The sequence below is a fragment of the Meriones unguiculatus genome, chromosome 3, assembly GCF_030254825.1.
Source record: "Meriones unguiculatus strain TT.TT164.6M chromosome 3, Bangor_MerUng_6.1, whole genome shotgun sequence".
NCBI classification, from domain to species: Eukaryota; Metazoa; Chordata; class Mammalia; order Rodentia; family Muridae; genus Meriones; species Meriones unguiculatus.
In genome coordinates, this window is record NC_083351.1 from 70,881,403 (window position 1) to 70,904,510 (window position 23,108).

The 23,108-nt window shown below is 36.9% G+C and overlaps 1 protein-coding gene across 1 annotated transcript in view; it reads left to right on the forward strand.

Annotated features, from left to right (window-relative positions):
* Agbl3 (AGBL carboxypeptidase 3) overlaps positions 1-23,108 on the forward strand; it is an 87,749-nt gene that overhangs the window by 33,518 nt on the left and 31,123 nt on the right. Inside the window, exons 12-17 of the mRNA XM_060378786.1 lie at positions 9,097-9,163; positions 10,748-10,828; positions 13,651-13,708; positions 16,084-16,155; positions 21,219-21,267; positions 22,687-22,880. Of these exons, the coding sequence (XP_060234769.1) occupies positions 9,097-9,163; positions 10,748-10,828; positions 13,651-13,708; positions 16,084-16,155; positions 21,219-21,267; positions 22,687-22,880 (521 nt within the window). The remainder of the gene's footprint in view (positions 1-9,096; positions 9,164-10,747; positions 10,829-13,650; positions 13,709-16,083; positions 16,156-21,218; positions 21,268-22,686; positions 22,881-23,108) is intronic.

Genomic DNA, 23,108 nt, shown 5'->3' on the forward strand with positions numbered 1-23,108 from the left:
TTACTGGACTATTTAAATAGTTTACCTGACCTTGATTTAACTTTGGCAAGTGTATCTATTTAAAATTCATCCATTTCATTTAGATTTTCCTATTTTGTGGAGTACAGGTTTTTTTTTTATATCAGACCTAATGATTCTTTTGATTTCCTCGGTATCACTGTCTCTCTGCCTTTTAGTTAGTTTGGCCAAGGGTTTGTCTATCTTGTTGATTTTTCTCAAAGAACCAACCAGCTCTTTGTTTTGTTGATTCTTCATTTCTTTTTGTTCTATTTTATTGATTTCAGCCCTGAGTTTGTTTCTTGCCATCTATTCCTCTTGGATGTGTTTGTTTCCTTTTGTTCTAGAGCTTTCAGGTGTGCTTTTAAATTGCTAGTTTATGAGATCTCTTCAATTTATTTATAAAGGCACTTAGTGCATGAGCTTTCCTCTTAGCACTGCTTTCGTTGTGTCCTATAAGTCTGAGTATGTTGTGGCTTCATTTTCATTGAATTCTAGAAAGTCTTTAATTTCTTTCTTTCTTCCTTGGCCAGTGGTCATTGAGTAGAGAATTGTTCAGTTTCCATTAGTTTGTAGGCTTTCTGTTGTTTCTGTTATTGTTGAAGTACAGTTTAATCCATGATAGTCTGCTAAAAATACAAAGTGTTATTTCAATTTTCTTTTATCTGTTGTAGCTTGTATCTTGTTTTGTGACTAACTATGTGGTCAGTTTTAGAGAAGCCATGAAGTGCTGAGAAGAAGGTATATGTTTTTGTTTTTGTTGTTGTTGCTGTTTGTTTGTTTGGATGGAATGTTCAGTAGATATATATTAGGTCCATTTGATTCATAACATTGGTTAGGTTCATCATTTCCTGTTTAGTTTCTGTCTTGATGACCTGTCCATTGTTGAGAGAGGAGTATTGACATCTCCCACTATTAGTGTGTGTTGTTCGATGTGTGAATTAAGCTTTAGTAATGTTTCTTTTACAAATGTGGGCGCCCTTGCATTTTTGGCATAGACGTTCAGAATTGAGACATCATCTTTGTGGATTTTTTTTCCTTTGGTGAGTAAGAAATGTCCTCCATCTCTTGATTAACTTTGGTTGAAAGTCTATTTTATTATATATTAGAATGGCTATTCCAGATTGTTTCTTAGGTCTGTTTGCTTGAAAAACCTTTTTCCTGCCCTTTACTCTGAGGTAATGTTTATCTTTTTGCTGAGGTGTGTTTCTTGTAAGCAATAGAATTGTGGCCCCTGTTTTTGCATCCATTCTGTTAGCCTATGTCTTTTTATTGGGGAATTGGAGCCGGTGGTGTTGAGAGACATCAATGACCAATTGATGTGGGTAGTGTATATGTGTATGTTTGTGTGTGCTTCCCTTCTTTTGTTTTTGCTGGTGTGGAATTATTTATTTCCTGTGTTCTTTGGATGTATTTAACCTCTTTGGGTTGGAGTTTTTCTTCCAGTATTTTCTGTAGGGCTGGATTTTTTGGATAGATATTGTTTAAACTTGGTTTTGTCTTGGAATACCTTGTTTTCTCCATCTATGGTGATTGAGAATTTTACTAGGTATAATAGCAAATATAATATAGTCTAGTTTGGCATCTGTGGTCTCTTAGAGGCTGTAAGACATACATCTGGGCCCTTATAGCTTTTAGAGTCCCTGTTGAGAAGTTGGGTATAATTCTGATAGGTCTGCCTTTTTTCCCTTACAGCTTTTAATATTCTTTCTTTGTTCTGTAGATTTAGTGTTTTGGTTATTATGTGGCAGGAAGATTTTATTTTCTGGTCCAATCTAATTGGTGTTCTGTAAACTTCTTGTATATTTATAGGTATCTCTTTTTTTTTTTTAAGTTGGGCAAATTTTCTTCTATGATTTTGTTGAGAATATTTTCTGGTCCTTAGAGCTTTAACTTTTCACCTTCTTCTATTCCTATTGTTTTTGGGTTAGGTCTTTTCATAGTATCCCAAATTTCCTGCATGTTTTGTATCAAAAACTCTTTAGATTTAACATTTTCTTTGACTGATGTATCACTTTCTTCTAATGTATCCTCCATACCTTAGATTCTGTCTTCCATCTCTTGAATTCTGTTGGTGATGCTTGCATCTGTCTTTCCTGTTCTCTTCTGTAGGTTTTTCACCTCCAGGATTCCTTCTGAAAAGTTTTATTCATTTTCTTTACTTGTTTAATTGTGTTTTCCTTTCTTTCTTTAAAGGATTTATTCTTTCCTCATTAAATTCTGTGTTAAGATATCCTGGGTTTGCTGTAATATGACAGCTGGATTCTGGTGGTACCATATTACCCTGGCTCTTGTTGTCTGTGTTCTAATGCTGGCCTTTAGCGATCTGGTTGACCCTGATATTAGCAGGCCTCAGGTAATACAGGCCAAGTTGTGGGCCATAGATGGAGTGCTGGAGAGCAGGTGCAGTTTACATCTGGTGGTCCCTGATGTCCGCAGGCCTGGTGGTCCCTGATGCCACGGACCTCTGGATTGCAGGTAGGTCTGTAGTTGGGGAGATTGAGCCTGATGGGGGCAAGGCATAACTCACTGCTACTGGGTTTGGCCAGAGTCACCCAGCAGGCTTGGGGCTGGGCTACAGAGATTTCACTTGTCTGTCTTTGGTGGCTGTGCGCCTCCAGGGATGAAGGCTGAGCTGTAGGCTGGGAATCCATACTATTTTTAATAGCATCTAATATATCATTTTGAGCATTTGTATATGCATTTTAAATCTCCAGTTTCATTCTTTTAAATGTGGATATACAGTTTCCTAGAACTGTCTGTTGAAAAGTCTATTCATTCCCTATTGTGTACCCTTGACACCTTGCTTGAATATCAGTTGACTCTTGTGAGATTAATGCTGATTGTTAAATTGATTGGCTTGGGAGACATCTAAAAGATCAGTAAAGCACATCTGTGGGTGTAACAGAGGATATTTCAAGAGAGGATTAGATCATGAGAGCTCTAATAGTGGTTCAACCTATTGATGGATTCAAATTTTGGAACTGTAGGAGATGATAGAACTATAAAAGATAGGGCTCAATTAGGTTGCTGGGACTGTGACTTTGAAGAGTTTGTCTTTGCCCTGGTCTTGTTCATTATTCTTCTAGAGCAAGAAAGACGAGGTTGTTAATACAGAAATATTAAAACATAATGTAATTGGAAGGCTGAGGGTGACTGATTGTAGATCTTGAATGCCTCATTTGTGTGATAGAAATTCCTAAACTATATAGAAGGATGACACATATAGTCAGAAAGTTCAGTATTCCCTAATACCAACTTGGTGTTTTAAATAAAAACATCAACAATTATTTTGGCCATCCTGGAGTACATACTGTTACACTGTCTCAAAGATCAAGAACCATTCTAGACAGCACATTCTATTTGTATAGTGTATTATGGTAGTAGATAATAAAATATTTTTGTACATTAAAATACTTGCTTTTCTCTTATCCTGGTTTAGTATTGCCATTAAAATATAAGTAGTTTTCAAATGTCCCATCAACAGTGACAGATGTTGAGATTGTGAAATATATTATCCAGAAATAAGTAAAACTGTCGATGCTGATAGTCTGTAATAAGAAACAAGGAACACAAAAGTTTTATATAGCTATAATAATGTCTTTTTTGGGGAATAAGTGACAGTTATTTATTCATGTTTTAAAAATAAAACAATCAAAGGATGAGTTTTAGATCTAACAAAGGAAAAAAACTAATAAAAATTTAACATTTGTTATTAGAAAATTGCAAATGAAACACCGTGACAAACATTTCAGAATTTCTTAAAATCCAAAACACTGACAATACTAACTGTAAAAAAATGTGGGGAAAATAGGACCTCTCTTTTGGTGGTATTATTTTGTGTGTCTCTTTCTGTGGAGATGTGAATAAAATTCTGTTCATCCCAAAGAGGGCACCAATAGCAGACCAAAGGAATAATTCCACTTAAATTTAGCTGGTGAGCCTGTGAGCATATACTGGAATTATTAACAGAAGTATGAGTGACTCAGAGGCTGCTGCAGTACCAAAAGGTCCTTCACAGCATGGGTGGCAACTCACAAAAGTTGCATTCATAGTGGCTCCTGACCAGGTTGCTGGTGTCTCTTCCAAAGAAAGTCTCCTCATTCCCAGAAGTTGACTTCTTGTGTAACCTGAAGTAGGGGTTTTTATGAATCTTATGACTTTCTAAGTTTCTTGAACCTTGTAAGTTTTATGAACTCCCTATGCCTTGAAAGATTTCTTAGCTTCCTGAGTCTAAAGAGCCTCCTTTCAGGGGAAATGTTTTAATTTGGAGGAAATAGATACAACATTCTATCCTTTCTTCTGGCTCTTATATTCTAAATGGAATGATATAGCATGGGCTCACTATTCCACAGCAACAGTCATTATTCTCAGCAACCTAACCATTAGTGAGTCTCCATTGTAACCATTGCACACTGAAAAGATGAAAACTCCCTCCATGGGTGAACGGGTATGTTGGACTTGACTGGCAGACAGGAACAGCTCAGATGCAGAATATTCAGCAATTGTCATGTTTCCTATGCAGGCCATTATTAAGGCCTACATTTTCATGCTGAATAATGGATTTTCCCTCATTTTATATTAAAGATAGACCTGAAAAGTATCTTCTATCACTTCAGCTTATTCTCTCCTATTTCGCTGCAAAATCATAGACTAACATGAAAATAGTACCCATGTGTCTTTTGCTAATACTTTCTCCTTTAGTTGGGTAAGTTCTTTATGTTCAGACAAATTAGTCTTAGTTGCATGTCTTACCAGCTACAGCAAAGGCCACACAGCAGATGGCACAGCCTCCTTACAATCCTGTTTGGCACATACTACTTTATTTTTGAAATTTAAGGAAAAAATAATTGTAGGTCTGAAAATAACTCCTATAGTAGTGACTTTTCTATAAAAGGGTAGCTACACAATGCATTGCATCTACCATAATAAAACATGATTAGACAGAAATACAAAAACTATGAATCCACCATTCTTCAACAATTGAGCAATGATAAAATGCCTAAGGAACAACATGGATGACGTGCAAAGGATGGGCTCTTAAAGTACTATTAATTAAAAACACACACACACAAATGGAGGAGTATTCTCACATACACTGACATGAACCTTAGACACTAAGAATCAGCATTTTTGTCATAGAGCAGTAACGCTTTATAAAAGTGCATAGTGTCAAAGGAACATTACCAGCATTCAAAAGCAGCTGTGTCAGCTAGGCAATAAAACACTCTACAGCACTGGTTCTCAACCTATATGGGTTGTGGGGGTTGCATGTCAGATATACTGCATATCAAATATTTGTACTATGATTCATAACAGTAGCAAAATTACAGTTATGAATAAGCAACAAAATAACTTTAAGGTTGGGTGTCATCACAACATGAGGAACTGTATTAAAGGATTCTAGCATTAGGAAGGTTGAGAACCACTGCCTACAGCATGGCTAGTGTCCATCATTGAATACACTGGTAGAAACTTTGAAATTTAAAAGAGAGAGAGAGAGAGAGAAAAGGGAATTCCCTTTTTTTCTCTGTTTAAAATCAAACAGAAAACATCAATTCTGTTATACACTAACATCTTCAAAGTACATCGTTTATACAGAAGGATTAAGAACCAAACTCTGTTTACACAGATCAAACATGAGAGAGAGCACCCCCTCACATGGCTTTCCGATGATACTCAGGAGGAACCACTTTGTATTCACTGCCACTGAACAAAGTTGCAAATTCTTCTCCAGGTACTGAGGGACTCACAAAAGTCTTAGGGACCACAGTATGCTGAAATTCTCACAGATCACCCTGATGCACCCACATCCCAGGTGCTTGGAGCGCTGCATTCACTGCGATTGTTTGCTTGGTGGTCAAGTGTCAGTGTTCTGCAAGCCATGGTGTCAGCTTCCAGGAGGCTTTAACTTCAACTCTGTCCATAAATGTTTCTTCATCTTCAAAAGGATGGATCTGCTCAGGCCCTCTTCTTCCTAGGAGGCTGAGGTGTCTCCCTGGTACTATTGCCATCTCCATTTCCTGGAGTTTCTGCCTGTTCTATTTTATTGTCACTTCATTTTTCTGCTGCAGGCCAGATGTCTTCTTGCCAGGAGCATCCCTCTCCTCTTGCCCTCTAATTGCCTTGTTCCCAATTGATTGCCTTTAAAGTTCTCACTGTTTCTGCACATTGGTGTCCATGTGTTTAAGTATTCTGTTTTCTGGAACCCATTCATCCCAATTTCTGTCCCAACCAATGTGATGTTGACATATTTCCCTTGTTTGTCCTTTTGGCTCTCTACACACTTTGCCTTATAGAGAAGAGGTCCATGAAAGCACAGTATTCATTCTACTAGAATTTAGGCTCTAGATCTGCTTGGGTACCATTTATAAGTGATTCACCACTTCCTCCTCCTCCCATCACCCCCGATTACCACCGTACTACTCTCTACCACATGTCACTTCCAAAGGCTGCAGTTATAACCTCTAGTCTATCAACCATTTGGCAGTATCCTCATACTTGTGTGAATACGGTCCGTTCATCAAGGAGACATGTCATGCCATACCATTTAGAAGAGAATGACCACTAGAATTGTTCCACTCTCAGATGTCTCAGCCTTATTTGCATATCTTATCACTCATGTAATTTCCACTACAATAAGGAGGTATACCATCTTTATCATATAGATAATGTAGCCACATTAGAATTGCCCCTGTGGATTCTCTATCCTTAGAGAGATCAACCACAATTGCATGACCCATTATAGGGACCATGAAACTGCATACCTCAGCTCATCTTTGGTTCTTAGGTTTTAAACCAAACAAATTGGGGGGGGGAGTTCACATAGTATTCATAATAGCTTTATTTATAATTGCCCAAACTAGAAGCAACCAGATGTCCTCCAACATATGAATGACATTTTTAAAAAGTGTGTCCATATAATGGACTATAATTCAATGATAAATATAAGTGAGTTTCCAAACCATGAAATAATATGACAGAACAAAAACTTATGTCCATATTTCAACCACATACAATGGGTTTTATCTTGATGAGAACAAAGCCAAAACAAACCATGACCAAGAAATAATAACTAAGACTTGCTACTTGTAGCAGGTGAGAAGAGCCAAAAGCAATACCTTGCACAAAGGCAGTGTGGGAATTTACTTAGAAAGCCTATAAATATTAATATGAGAAAGTACTGTAAGGTTGGACATTTCCCTGAACATACTCAGTTAAGAACTTCTTGAACATGCTCAGTTTAAATTTGCACTTCATGAAAGATGACAAATATATGGAGGCATTCATGGGCCAGTCATGTAGCAGATCTGAAAAGGTAAAAATGACAGATAGAACACTTTGGGATATGCTCAGTTAGCATCCTAAAGGTGGCAAACATGCTCAGCTTCATCACAAAGACAGAAATGTCTCTAAATATGTCTAACTTTGTTCAAAAAGCTTTACTTGAAATAAAGGAAAAGAAAATCTATAGCCCCCCCCCAAAAAAAGCTAAACAACAAGGAAGACTCTAAGGAAGAAGCTTAATCCTCATTCAGAAGGGCAAACAGTATAGACTTCGGAAATAGGAGAAGACAAAGAACAGGACAGGAGCCTTCAATAGAGGACCACTGAAAGACTCTACTCAGCAGGGTATGGAAGGAGATACTGAGATAGCCAAACTTTGGGCAGAGGGCAGGAATTCTTATTGAAGAAGAGGGAGAATAGAATGACCTGCAGGGACAGGAACTCCATAAGGAGAACAACAGAGCCAAATAACCTGGGCCCAGGGTGGCCTGCAGGAACCAATACTCCAACTAAAGACCATGCATCAAAAGGACCTAGACCCCCTGTTCAAAAGAAGCCCATTGACTGCTCATTTTACAAGTGGGTTCCCTAGTAAGGGGTACAGGGTCAGTCTCTGACATGAACTCAGTGGCTGGCTCTCTGATTACCTCCACCTGGGGGGTATAGCCTTGCCAGGCCACAGAGGAAGACAATGCAGCCAGCCCTGATGAGACCTGATAAGCTAGGGTCAGATGGAAGGGGAGGAGAACCTCCCTTATCAGTGGACTTGGGGAGGGGCATAGAAGAAGAAGTATACTAAACTCAGTATTGGTACAAGTATTGGTAAGTGAAAGAAGTCTGAAAAGGCCATATAAGCCCAACACAAGGGCAAGACAAAACCAGACAAAACAAGACAAAACCAGAGAAAGAAAGGGCAGTGGTTGCCAGGAGTTTCCTGGACACAGAGACATGGGTAATAAAACATAGAAGTTTTGAAACAGCGACACTATTTGATGCAGTAGTGGTGAAAGATACATGTCTTTATAAATTTGTCAAAACTTACAGATTATATGCCAAGTTAGCTACTAAACAATAAAGTTACTGTAAATTGTAAGAAATTATCATGTAGTGTAAGTGGCTAATAGCAGAGTAAACTGTGCACATGGGAACTGTGAAATATCTTATGATGTGTTTCTGTAAACTTAAAACTGTTCTTAAAAATAAAACTATTCATTAACTTTAATATGTCAAAACTGCAACCCACAAATATTTTCTTCCGCGGGTTGTCACTCAAGCAAGTAAATTTTGCCTATTACCGTGTTAAGTGATTATAATTAGAAACAGATTTGTTTGATCTTTTTGTTCTTGAGGTACTATGCTTTGGGTGGCCCTTAAATTATTTTTTAAGCAAAATAAAAATATAGTGATATAAAAATTAATTTTAGGAGCTAATGATAACCATAAGAGTTAGGAAATTTCACAGATATATCAGCTATTTGTTCACTTATTAACAAAGAATATTGAGCCTCATCGTGTACTGAGTGCTATTTTACCCTAATAGCATCACAATGAACCTGACAGAAAAAGATAAATCATCCTTTCATGGAGCTTACATTCTAGCAACATATTCCCAAACATAAATAGCTTCTATACATTCAGAAAATAAAAATACATTTCTAAGCTATAATTTTTGGATCACCAAAAATTTAATAACCTTTATAAATATCATTCTCTCCCAATTAGAATTATCCATTCAAATAAGATGATAAAGTAAAAGTAACATTGAAATTTTAAATTCTGAAAAATGTAATTATTAATATTTTATTTTTATAGTAGTCAAGGCTCTGACAGTTCAGACTCCAATGACACTCAGACTTATCTTCTCAAGTTGTCTTCTCAGGTATGACTGAAAGTTTTGCTTCAGTATGGGTATGTTAAGCAGGTACACTCATTATTGTTACTAGCAACCAGGAAAAAGGTTTGTGCTTCTAATTACATGCATATCTTTAAATCATAGAATTTTTATTTCATTTCACTTACTTCATGAATGAGACTATTAAGATCTAAGGTAGTGAAATTAATTATCAAATGCCATGCCACTTGTTAATGATGTATGTGGTACCCTAACATACATCACTTTTATTAACCCAATACTCATTTATTTAATTACACATGTATTGTTAATATCATGGTCAAGTTATGTGTTAGACACTGCCTGGGTGCTAGAAACAGAGCAGTGAAAACAATGAGTCAAAAAATTTTTCTCTTTGTTTTCTTATATTCTAGTTTGGAAAGTGACATACAAAATAAGTAAAATATATGACTTAATAGTTGAGAACTTAAAGAGTTTTTTATGGAGATCACAGTTTGAATGGGCTTACTAAAAAAAAGATGATACCTAATTAAGTCAGAGAATGAGCTCCTTTTCACTGTGTGACATACAACTTTGAAACTTAGCAAATACAGTAATCTTTTCTTTTCTCACTTGTGGGGTCTGAAAATTGACTCTACTGGACGTTGATAGGTTGCTGCTGTTCTCAGACTTCAGATTTAGTTCAGATAAATATTACGTTTTTCATTTCCTTCAGCCAGAGAATACCCAGTGTAAAAGTCCAATGATGGAAACCCTTAGTACAAGAAAGATAGCTGTGCAATATCAGCCCACTGACAGCCATGTTTCCTCCAGCAACCATATAGCTTATTAAACCACATCATATACCATATTCACTAACAGTCCACTAGCCACAGGAAGTCACATAGCCAGACTCAACATCAACATAATGGAGAAGGGTATTCCACTTACCATGAGAGACTCTACAGAGTCCATCGCAAAGCCTAGGAGTGCAAGATCCTATTATAGAGAACAAAACACTTGGGAGCAGTGATTTAGCATTCCATAGTTCACCTCTAAGACACAGTTATTAACTTCCTGCCCCAATACTGAATTTATTAGTATTTGTCTCCTTTCCAAAACAACCAAAACCTCATCCGGGCCTGGTTATCAGTTCCCCATCATGACCTATACCAGGCCTGGACCAGAACCCGTAAGATAAGGCAAGTTTTTTGCCTCTATTACATACACCTACAATAATGAACCAGAAGTTGGGAGATCATAATGGATATATTGTTTAAAAATGAAGACCGGAGAGTGTATAACAGTCTTGGATCAAGATAATTTGGAATTTGCATGCATGGGGACCAAAACCAAAGTTCTGGGCATGCTAGGCAAGAACCACAATTTTTTTTTTTTATTGTGCAGATATGGAGTAATCTCCTCTCCTGGGATTAGGAAACATTTCTAAATCCCCAAGTACTTTTTCATAGACTCTTGTATTTGATTTGCATACATCTAGTGTGCACAGCTGCAGTGGTAGGAGAGAATGTGGCATTACTCCATCTCCTAGAAAGGGGGCCTCAAAATACCTGGATTTACATTGTCTTTTATATGTTCATTAAATGCTAATTTAAAATACTCTTTTACCAGGTAAAAAATAAAAAAAAGTATCTGAAAACAAAGAGGAAAAGAAATGCTACCCTAGCAATCCGCCAGAATAACAGAAGAGAGGTAAATCTTGATTAATGTAATGATTAAGAATGTTTTAAATATGAATGCAAAACATGGCAAGTCATATGTTGTCATTTTTTCCTCAGAAAAAAAAAAGAATAGAATTTTGGTCATATTATTTGCTGTTTATAAAACTCAAAAGATCCTTGACAGGCGAGAGGCAGGTCTTATTAAGATGCCATGTTTTGGGGGGTTGGGAGATGGCTTAATGACTAAGAGCACTGACTGCTCTTCCAGAGGACCCGAGTTCCATTCCTAGCACCTAGCACCCACATAGCAGTTCACAATGGTCTGTAACTCCTGAGATCTGACACTCTCACACACATATATTCAGACAAAACCACTAATCCACATAAAATAAAGATAAATAAACTATTTAAAAAGATGCCATGTTTTAATTTCATTTATATTTATTTTATTTCAAAATTACTTGATAATGCTTACAAAATTTATTCATGATATTAAAATAAATAAACAAGGAAACCTAAAAGAATATGAAGTAATAAAAGTAAATGGTGCTGAGAGATGGATTTTTAAATGACAGCAAAGAGTTTAGCAAACCTATTCACTAGCAAACTGGTAGTAAAGTAGTAAACACTACTTAAAGAATGAAGAACAACCATTAAACATCTAAGGTTAAACCAAGGACCATGCATGGAGATAACCTAGAACCTGTGCACAGATGTAACCCATGGCAGCTCAGTCTCTAAGTGAGTGCCCTAGTAATGGGAACAGAGACTGTCTCTGACATGAACTCAGTGGCTAGCTCTTTGATCACCTCCCCCTTGAGGGAACACAGAGGAAGACAGTGCAGCCAGTCCTTATTAAGACCTGATAGGCTAGGGTCAGAGGGAAAGGGAGGAGAACCTCCTCTATCAGTAGACTTTCAGAGGGGCATGGGAGGAGATGAAGGAGGGAGGGTGGGGCTAGGAGGGGATGAAGGAGGGGCTACAGCTGAGATACAAAGTCAATAAACTGTAATTTATTAAAAAAATAAAATTTTAAAAGTCTAAGGTTATATAGGAAATGAAAAAATAATCTATTTTTTAAATCCTCAAATTCATTGTAAGTAGCATGTCTGTGAATCCATACTGTCCTTGTTCTACTCCTAGCTCAGTAAGACAGAAATACTACTGCAGAATACAGCAGCCAAGAAAATAGATGACACCTCTTCCACAGCTACCAGAAATGCCTTCCCAGGAGGAGCAAGGGACTGGCTCCAACTACCTGTTTCTGGGGCTAAGTTCAAGGTGAGTGCAGAGAAAAGGACAAAAAATCCTAATACTCAAACCCCAGTCTTTGGCTAGATGTTTCCTCTTGGGTGTACACCACTGAATAACTGAGCTATAGTCATTCTTGACTTGGCTTGTAAAGCATTGGTTCAAGTCAGAAAGGGGCACTTGAAGACCTAAGATTACAGTAGCTGGACTACAGTCACACAATGTCATTATCTCTGTCTAGTCCTAGATCCAGAACTAAGACTTAGGATGTTTGCCTTGAGAGAGAGCCAGACCACACAACAGATAACATCCTAATCTCTTCCCAAAGAATTGACTTCATTTGCAACAGAGGATGGAGAAAGTTAAGGCTTAGGAAATTCTTAAAACTTCTACAAATATGGTTAAAAGTTTAAAAAAGAAAAAAACAGTGGAGATTGGTAGGTTGATTTGAAATACATGCTAAACTGTATCCTGCTATGTTGCAGGAGAGAACTGGGGAGACATCTGGGAGGAGCCTCTCAAACTCAGAACAGACATCATAAACAACTTCTACACCTGCCCATTCAAAGGAAACTTTAAAAAAAATTCACCTGAAGAGCAAATTATGACCCCAGCAGGGCTGAAGACATTAGAGCAATCAGCCAAAAATTAGTAGGAATTGAACAGCAACCTGTAGTCAGAGAAAAACCCCTATGGTTCCAGCAAGCACTCGTAACCCCTGAGCCATCTCTTCAACCTCATAATCAAGTTTTGATTTTTACCTTTTTCCTCATTTCCATATATAGTATCAATATGTTGCCAATTATATATAAAAAGAAATGGATTTTGTGTTTTAGCTATTTTGTGTTTGTGTTCATTGTGTGTTGTTTTGTTTTGTCAAGGGATGGCTTCACTCTGTTACCCAAAGCCCTAGAACCATAGCCTGACTCTGTTTTATAGTCTAATGTTACTGAATCATATGCACTGCAAACTGGCAAAAATGCTTTTCATTTATCTTTTCTTTCCTCTTTTCTGTTAGAAAATTCTTTATAATATTAGGCAAAGAAACAAAAGCTTGGACATTTTTAAAATGTTTTTGGTCACAACAATTTGTAGATTATTGAAGGTTCATAAAGTTAAAAGTTCAGTGTGTATCTCTTTTTGTCAAGGTCAGATTCATGTTTTTTCTCAAAAGGGAAGGTGATGTGTTTATGGTTTCCTTTGTTTTACAGTTCTTTACAAAGCTCAAGAGAAATATTCTTTTGTATCATTAAGCACAGTTCTGAAATGTGTTGGTAGGCTTTTCATTTATTTCATACTTTCACCTTCTAATTTAAATAATTTAAATTTTTGTCTCTTTGTCAAGATACATGACTTCTGTGTGAGAAAAAGACTTTCGTTAATAATGAACAAAATATTGAAATTTTCCTGATGTTTATTAATGCAAGAGAATAATGTTGTTAAGAACACCAGAAGTTTGTTTTTGCCTGTTTCAAATCTATAAAAATAAATAAGAACTGTTTGTTGAAAACCTATCATATCATAATCATTTAAGAAACTTACCCATGTTTATAATATTTCATGTTTATAATATATTTTCTTTCTAATTCTCTGTTCCATTAGGTTTATGGTAAAGAACATTTACTCCAAAAACACGAAGAATCAAATTCTAAAGTGAAAGGTAAACTCCTGCTTTACCTTCTCACAAGCAATTAATTTATTCAACAACACTCATTTTATGCCATTGTGCTTGGCACATTATGCCAAAGGTACTAAGATACAAAAGCTACCAAGATGGCTCAGCAGACAATGTGCTTGGCACACATGCCTGGCAACCTGAGTTAGATTCCTGGGACCCAGGTGAAGGCGGAAGAAGAGAACCAGTTCCACAAAGTCATCCTCTGCCCTCCACGCACTCAGTGGCATGTGCTGCCTCCGTACACATGGTGTATACAGACATGACACGATGATGATAAATAAGTAGATACGTTTTCATAAAAACAAAATTTATGACACCAGTTTTTCCTTTCAGGGTCTTGTCTTTTAACCAGGGAGGAAAAGCAAGTAAGCGAGCACTGTGTTGCAGGTATAATGCCTGTAGTTTATCACGTCCCCAGGGAGCAGTGACAAGAGTAGTCAATGACCCGGAACAGCAGAGATCCCACACATTTGAGATACACTCTTAAAGTTTTGGAATGTTGCCCTCAAAGAGAATATAGGGATTTAATGTTTTTGAAACTGTCTCCTCCTCTCATTTCATAACTTAACAATTGAGTATGATCCAGGAAATTAAATCTGCAACATTCATTTGCTTCTGCTGCAAAGTGCTATTTGATATATGCTTTTAACTATCCTACATTGCTGATGTTTAACTTCTATTACTTTATCCTTAAATTCCCCTTAAGAAAAATCATATAATATATAATAAATATATTAGTAAGCAGGTATGTACTTCTATATGTCACTCATGACATAATTTACCAAAAATAATGATTTGATTTTATGTATATATATATGCTAATTTATTGTACATTTATACCACCTTTATTCCCCAAAAAGAATTTAAGGTAACATAATTAAAATGCACGTGTACATGTGTGCATAAGTACATCAATCTGTGAAATAGGAAACTAAACAGAAAGATAAAACCCATACCAAGAACAGGGAGCACTCTACTATAATTAAGATTCATTTCACTAGAACTTTAAATTAGCCATTCTTTCTGATAATGATCACCAAGAAATTTAGAAACTTCTTATATATAAATTTTGCTTAAAATGTCAGAAATTAGAAATAAAGGCAAACACGAAGGGGCTGGGAAGACAGCTCCACTGAGTAACATGTCCGCTGCACACATGTGAGCACTTGAGTTTGGAGCCTCAGAGTCCATGTAAACAAGAAACAGGAACACACATCTGTAATTACAGCATACTTAGGGTAAGATAGGAGGAGGGGCAGGAGCAGCTCCATAAGCTTGCAGGGAGCTAACCTGGCATGTGGCATGTGCAGAAATAAACAAGATACCCTGAAGTGATTCCCTGACCTCCTTACATGTGGTATTAACATGCCCACATACATATGCACACAGATACACAGATACACACACACAAAGACTTTTAATACAAGAAAGTAAAAATAATATTTTAGAATAGTTTACATGTTTCTTTTTCATTTAAAATTATTTTTATAAACATTTCTACATGTGAATAAATGGCAGCAAAATGTTTTATTCTGTAAATAAATCTTAATTTGTATAACTAGACTCACTGTTTAACTTTTTTTTTTTCTCACTCTGTAGACCAGGCTGACCTCAAACTCATAGAGATCCTGCCTTTGCCTCTCTAGCGCTGGGATTAAAGGTATGTGCCACCACTGCCCAGCCCCTTAGGATTACTTTGTTTGTTTGTTTGTGACAGAGTTTCTCTGTGTAGACTTGGCTGTTGTGGACTCACTTTGTAGGTCAGGCTGGCCTCGAACCCACAGAGATCTACCTGCCTGTACTTCCCCAAGTGTTGGGATTACAAGCGTGCACCACTGCACCTGGCCCACTGTTTAACTTTTATTTTGTTTCTAACTTTCCACTCTTGTAAACAACATGAAAATCTATCATTTTGTATATATAATTATAATTCTTTCTTTCTTTTTTTAAAGATGTATTTATTTATTTTATGTATGAGTGTGCTATCTGTATACACACCTGCATGCCAGAAGAGGGCATCAGATCACATTATAGGTGGTTGTGAGCCACCATGTGGTTGCTGGGAATTGAACTCAGGACCTCTGGAAGAGAAGCCAGTGCTTTTAACCACTGAGCCATCTCTCCAGCCTATTATTATTTCTAATAAAGTCCCAGGGAAGGATTTGTTGTTGGAAGGTATAAATACTTGAAATACAAAAAAAAAGTATATTTGAAGATGTCATATATTAATTTCATTGAGTTTAACTACTATTCACACAATACTTATACTTTTCATTTTGAAAGGACATACCAAATAAGAACTGTAAATACTCAACCACTCATTTCCATTTGCTATGATACTTTACCAGCTTCTCTAGATCCAAGGCCAAATGTACCAGATGTTTATGTGGCTCATGGTTTTAGAAGACCACTGCCTAATCAAGGCTTGGGTGAGTAAAAAGGGCACAGAAATGTATGATCACCTATAATCTGAATATATGTAATAATAATAATAATTTTTCTGATAGAAAGGAATTGCATCTCTCCTTTCTTTTTTATTATTATCATTTGTTACAAATTTTTATTTAATTTGTATCCTGGCTATGGCCCCCTCCTTATCTCCTCCCAATCCCACCCTCCCTCCCTCTTCTCTGCCTGTGCCCATCCCCTCGTCCACTGATAGAGGAGATCCTTCTCCCCTTCTATATGACCCTAGCCTATCAGGTCTCATTAGGACTGATGGCATTGTCTTCCTCTGTGGCCTGGCAAAGCTGCACCCTCCTCCAGGGGGAGGTGATGAGAGAGCCTCTCACTGAGTTCATGCCAGAGAGAGTCCCTGCTCGTCTTATTAGGGACCCCACTTGGATACCGAGACTCTGGACTACATCTGAGCTGGGGTTTTAAGTCCTCTCTATGCATTATCCTTGGTTGGGGTATCAGTCTCTACAGGGCCACACAGGCTCAGTTCTCCTTTTGGAGATCCTGTTCCCTCCAGGTCTTTCTATCTCCCCTTTCTTTCATAAGATTCCCTGCACTCTGTCCAAAGTTTGGCTTGAGTCAGCTATACCACTCCCAGGCATATATCCAAAATATGCTCAACTATACAAGGACATTTGTTCAACCATGTTTGTAGCAGCTCTGTTTGTAATAGCCAGAAGCTGGAAACAACCTAGATGTTCCTCAACAGAGGAATGGATACAGAAATTGTAGTATGCTTACAACATGGAATACTACTCAGCTATTAAAAAACAAGGAAATATGAAATTTGCAGGCAAATGGTAGAAACTAGAAAAGATCATCTTACCCAGAAGCAGAAAGACTCACTTGGTAATATACTCACTCATAAGTGAATATTAGCCATATAATATAGAATAAACATACTAAAATCTATACACCTAAAGAAGCTAAACAACAAGGAAGACCCTAGGGAAGATTCTCAATCCTCATTCAGAAGGACTAATGTGACAGATATTGGAAGCAGGAGAAGACAGGGAATAGGACAGGAGCCTACCACAGATGGCCTCTGAAAGGCTCTCCTGATCGAGGTATCAAAGCAGAGGCTGAGACTCATAGCCAAAAAATAATAATCTTTATCTGATCAAGGTCTACATATTTTTAGAAATAAGATATTTTCTTAAAATCAGACTGTCAACCAGTTCACCTTACCATAAATTTTGGAGCTTAATTTTTTGCTTCTTTCTAGCTCAGAAATACATAGGAAAGGCCAACAGAAATTGGTTATACATGAATTTGTTTCAAATTTTCTATTAACTGTTGTTTGACAATTTCATATATATATATATATATATATATATATATATATATATGAACATATTTCTCTTAGTACCTACCTTTTCTTTTAACTCCCTCCCAGCCCCATTAGTCCTCCTTCCTCTCTACAAACCCCTTTACCACATTCATGTCTTTTGTTTTGTTTTGTGATTCACAGAGTTTAACTGGAGCTGACTTTGTGACCCTAGATTTACAAACATTCATTAGAGCTTGGTTGGATTGCCAGTGGTACAAATGAAGACAATGGTTCCCCTTTTCCCAGAAGCTGTCAGTAACCAATAGCTCAAGAGAGAGGGATAGGGATCAATAAGCCCCTCCCTATGCACAATGGATGGTTGACATTGAATCTGTTTCTTACACTTTTATACCACCAAAAAGAGGACAGAATATTTTGCCTTGTTATTAATATTTGCATTTATATCTAATTAAATCCTAAGACATAGAAAAACTTTGAGAGTACTCTACTCTTAGCTCTAATTCATTAGGCCTAATTCATCAGGCTCATACAACTTTGACTACACTTGGTCCAAGTAGTTTACTAAATTACAATATAGTTTACTCCATTGCTAAGGAGCTTCAGCAATGAAGCTATTGTTATGAAGCAGTTTTCAGCCAAGGATCTTGAAAAGATAATGAGTACCATCCCAGTGCCAGCTTGACCCATGCATCTCTAAGGAAAGAAGGGTAAATGACTATGTTGTTTTGGTGACAAATAAAAGGGCATATCTAACTAGTTAGGGAGATAGATGTCCAAAAATAGAGCCTAGGTGGACATGGTGGACTACTTGTAATCCCAGTCCTCTGAAGACAGAAGTGGAATCTTCAGAGTAAGCTGGCTGGCTTGAGTAGATGAATCAGGAAGGTGTGGATTCAGGTAAGAGGCCTTGTCTCCATATATAAGGAACAGAACTATCTAGGAAGTACAGGAAGTCAGCCTCTAACTTCCACAAACAAACACACACAATAGAATACATGGTAACACACAGTAGAGGACACAGTACAACATGTAACTAATTTGAGACTAAAGGTCAAAGAATACAACTGGAGTAGAATTGGTTTGGACACTAAAATGGAGTAGACGACACATTTGCTCTTACACACATCCACAGTTAAACCTTTGAACTCTGTTCAAACACAAGTAGCCTTAGAAGCTTAGGACCTGGCCTACTTCAGAGTTCTAAAACATTGTTTATTAAGTTCTACTGACATTTTGTACATGAACCCAAACTGCTCAGAGAGTGAGACATGCCCAATACACTTTTTAAGACAGTTAAACTTAGCCAGCACCTATCATACTTTCAGAACAAATACTTTCAAACCCGTCATGCATCTTAAAACTATTAATACAGCCATCATTTTGTCAAACCTCAGAGCACTTACTCTGGACTACCAGATTATGTCCAGATGGTCATCCTCACTTTGACTTGAATAAATCCTTTGTTCTCACATTGGTGTGCCTTCCTTTGCCTGTTAGGTTGACAGAGGCACCCTAAAGGAAAACAGGTAAAAGCACATAGACTAAATCTCATGATTCTGAAATTAGACTAAATCAATTGAAAATTTTTCACCTTCCTCCAAAACTCCAATGTTCAGTCAAAATAGCAGGTGGTGAACTCACTTGAATAGGACATAAAGGGGTATGCTGGCCTTGTACATGGAGAGTTTGCTGTTAGCCTGAGCTAACTGTATGAGACGATACAACTCTTAGAAGTCTTTATAAGAGAGAATTATTATAAAAGTAGATTTCATCACTCTACACTAACTTGTTCTGCTATTAATTGTGATTGCCACTATTACCTAGTTTGGTTATTATTTTGCTTAAATAATATGTCTATAATGGCAAAGAAAATAATACAATAGTATGTAATATATAACTTAGGCTCTAATTTTTATATTATAATATAAAAATTACATTATACTTTACTTTGGTCTAATATGTTTGTATCCTAGATCAGCTCTCTAAAATGTTGATCACAATAGGGTGTATTTAACTGTCTCACAATGTGAATGGAAATATCTCACACCACTATGTATGGAAATGTCTCACATCAGTTTATATGGAAATGTCAAGTTGAAGGGAGTTGTTTTAGTTTTGGTGATGGCACTTGTCGTTCCTCTTCCTCCTCCTCCATCTCCTCCTCTTCCTCCCTCTCCTCCTCCTTCTAGTCCTCCTTCTTTTTTCCTGTCTTTTGCAGTCTTGAACTATAGCCTAGGCTGACTAGGAACCCAACACAGCCTTTAACTAATAATTTTCCTTTATCTACCTCCCTTGTTGGCAGTATCACTAAAAGTGATTTGAATTCATAAGTGACTCTTGCTTATTTCTTTTCTTACTTTTTTCTTTATTGCTGCTTCCTTTTTGAATGTTGTTTTTGTTCTAGTACACACAGAGCTTCACAAATACTGGGTAAGGCCTCTGCCACTGATTGCGCCCCAACCCATAGGCAACTTCCCAGTGGGTAGTTAATATCTTCATGTTTCTACTGTTTATTCTTTTCATGGAACAATTTTAGTAAAAGGCTTCCAGGAGTCTTTCAGAAGCCCTCTATGGTAAGCTCCTGTCCTGTTCCCTGTCTTCTCCTGCTTCATATATCTTTCCTGTTTGCCCTTTTAAATAAGGATCAAGCATCTTCCCTAGAATCCTCCTTATTGTTTAGTTTCTTTAGGACTATAGATTTTAGTATGTTTATCATATATTATATGTCTAATATCCAGTTATAAGTGAGTATATACCATGTATGTCTTTCTGCTTCTGGGTTACTTCATTCAGGATGATCTTTTCTAGTTCTATCCATTTGCCTGCAAATTTCATTATTTTCTTGGTTTTAATTTCTGAGTAGTATTCCTTTGTGTAAATGTACCACAATTTTTGTACCCATTCCTTGATTGAGGCACATACGGTTGTTTCCAGATTCTGGTTATTACAAATAAGGCTGCTATGAACATAATTGAGCAAAGACTCTACCCAGCAGGGTATTGAAGCAGATGCTGAGACTAATAACCAAACTTTGGGCAGAGCACAGGGAATCTTATGGAAGAAGCGGGAGATAGAAAAACTTGGAGGGGGAAGAAACTCCACAAGGAGACCAAGAGAACCAAAAAATCTGGGCCCAGTGGGGCCTACAGATCAATGCACCAACCATGGACCATGCATGGAGAGGACCTAGACCCCCTGCTCAGATATATAGCCCACAGGCAGCTCAGTCTTCATGTGGGAACTCTAGTAAGGGGAGCAGGGGCAGTCTCTGACATGGACTCTGTGGCTGATTCTTTGATCACCTCCCCCTGAGGGGTGGGTGCAGCCTTGCCAGGTCACAAAGGAAGAAGATGCAGCCAGTCCTAATGAGACCTGATAGGCTAGGGTCAGATAGTAGAGGAGGAGGATCTCCCTTATCAGGGGATTAGGGGATGGGGAGAAGGGGAAAAGAGGGAGGAAAGGAGAGACTGGGAGGAGATGAGGGAAGAGACTACAGCCAGTATACAAAGTGAATAAATTGCAATGCATAATAAATAATACTGATAATTTTAAAAAGAAAAAAGACTTCCAGGAGGAAAATGTAGTCATATATTTTGTGTGTGAGCAAATCCTTTAAATAAAGATGAGCTAAATTATCTAGCCATTAAATGTACACAAAGTAATTGTAAAGAAAATTAAAAGTTAACTTTTTTGTTCTTAAAATGTAGCTGTTTAAGATATGTTATGGTATATTCTCCTTTTTAGTGAAAAATCCTGATAAACAATGCGTTTATCCCAAAAAAATTCGTTCAAGGTAGGAGAACTACACTTGATTTCTCCCAAGTATGTTAATCTTTTTCTTCTGTCTTAGAGTGTTCTGGTTTTGAATTAAAGCAACACAAGGTTACCTTTTGAAAAAAAATTGATCGAGTTTATCTTTAGATCCTACCTATCTAGATCACTATAAGATGTAAGAGCACTCTCAGATGCAGTTTTAAAGTGTTCTGAGATGATTTCAAATATTACTACATTATCCTTGATCGATGACATATTAAAGTCTTAGCTGAAGCTGTTTATTTCTATACATTTTTCATTGAATTTTCTGATTTCTCATTTTAAAAATAAAGATTTCTGACAAGTTCATTAGCACTATGCAATGAATGATGAGTGATCATGTATTTTACTACTATCTCTCATAGCTTATGGACCATTGGTCACACAGGGATAAAACTAGCATCTAAAGCCTGTGAAAGGCACAGAAAGGGAAGTCAAAGATTACATAGACCAGTTTGGAATCTTTCTCTGAACTGGTAACTATAATATCTTTATTACCTTTGACCATTTTTCCTGTTCATAAGAATAATGAGATCAACCATTGTCTGGACAGTGACTTAAGTAATCACAGATAAGCATCTGAGAATGCACTGAATTTGCACAACTATATAATTTCACTACAAGAGGTGCTGGTGTACCTTTTCTTATTTCCTTGGCTTCTTTCCTAAGAACTTGGTTTCCGAACCAGGGGTGGTGGTGCATGCCTTTAATCCCAGCACTCAGGAATCAGAGGCAGGTGGATCTCTGTGAGTTCAAGGACAGCCTGGTCTATAAAAAGAGTTCCAGGACAGCGAGAAACCCTGTCACAAGAAAGAAAAAAAAAAAAAAAACAAAACTTGGTTTCAGTTCAACAACAACAAAAAGGGTTCTGTTAGAATGTATACTTTCTTACTCCAAAAACATAGAGAATTGATTACATAAGTGATAATATGACAGGCATCTTTGGACCTAACTATATGTGGACCTAGAATTAAGCATTCTAAGATGAGATTATCTATGGAGAGAAATCAAATGATAAATACTGAGATAAGAAAAGATGGGGCAGAAGAAATGTCTCAGTGGCTAAAAGCACTTACTATTCTTCCAGAGGACCAGTACAGCCGCAGGTGGCATACATAAATCCCTACAGGCACAAACATAAGTGCAAATAAAAATAAATCTTAAAAAACATAATAGGAAAAACACTAAAATTAAAAGATAGGACTATTAGACTTGATGCTGCCAATGTGTAACCTTTTGATCACCTTTTTGAAAATGAGATTAGCTACCCTGCCTATAGTACAGGCTCACGAGAGCTCAAAGATTACATACTAAGGTATAATATGTGAATAGAAAACAGAACTGCATTACTCTTGTGTAAATAGTTGACACTGAAACTACAATACTCAATTTCTTTCAGTTCCCGGCGTGTGATTCAGAGTCTTAACAAAGACCAACGGATATGTATTTTAGGAACTTCTAAGAGTCCAATCCAGAAAGAAGATCAGCCCAAAAGAGTTAATATGTGTGAAAATTGTTTTAAAGTGTCATCCTTGAAATATCCTATGAACAAACAAACTTCACATTGGATTGAGAAGACAAGGATACCAACAGGTTTTTTTAATTATAATTTTTTAATATTTTAATACATACAAAGATGCTTTATAGTATGTCATTATACATCATTTATACATACAAATCTCATCCAATCTGAGTTATAGGAACTATATTAGTAAACATAGGAGATTAATAATCATTTTCCCTCCTATCTCTGAAAAGCATTTACCTTATTTCTTCTCTGAATGAGTGTAGCACATTTAAAAATTCCTTGTTTTAATATAG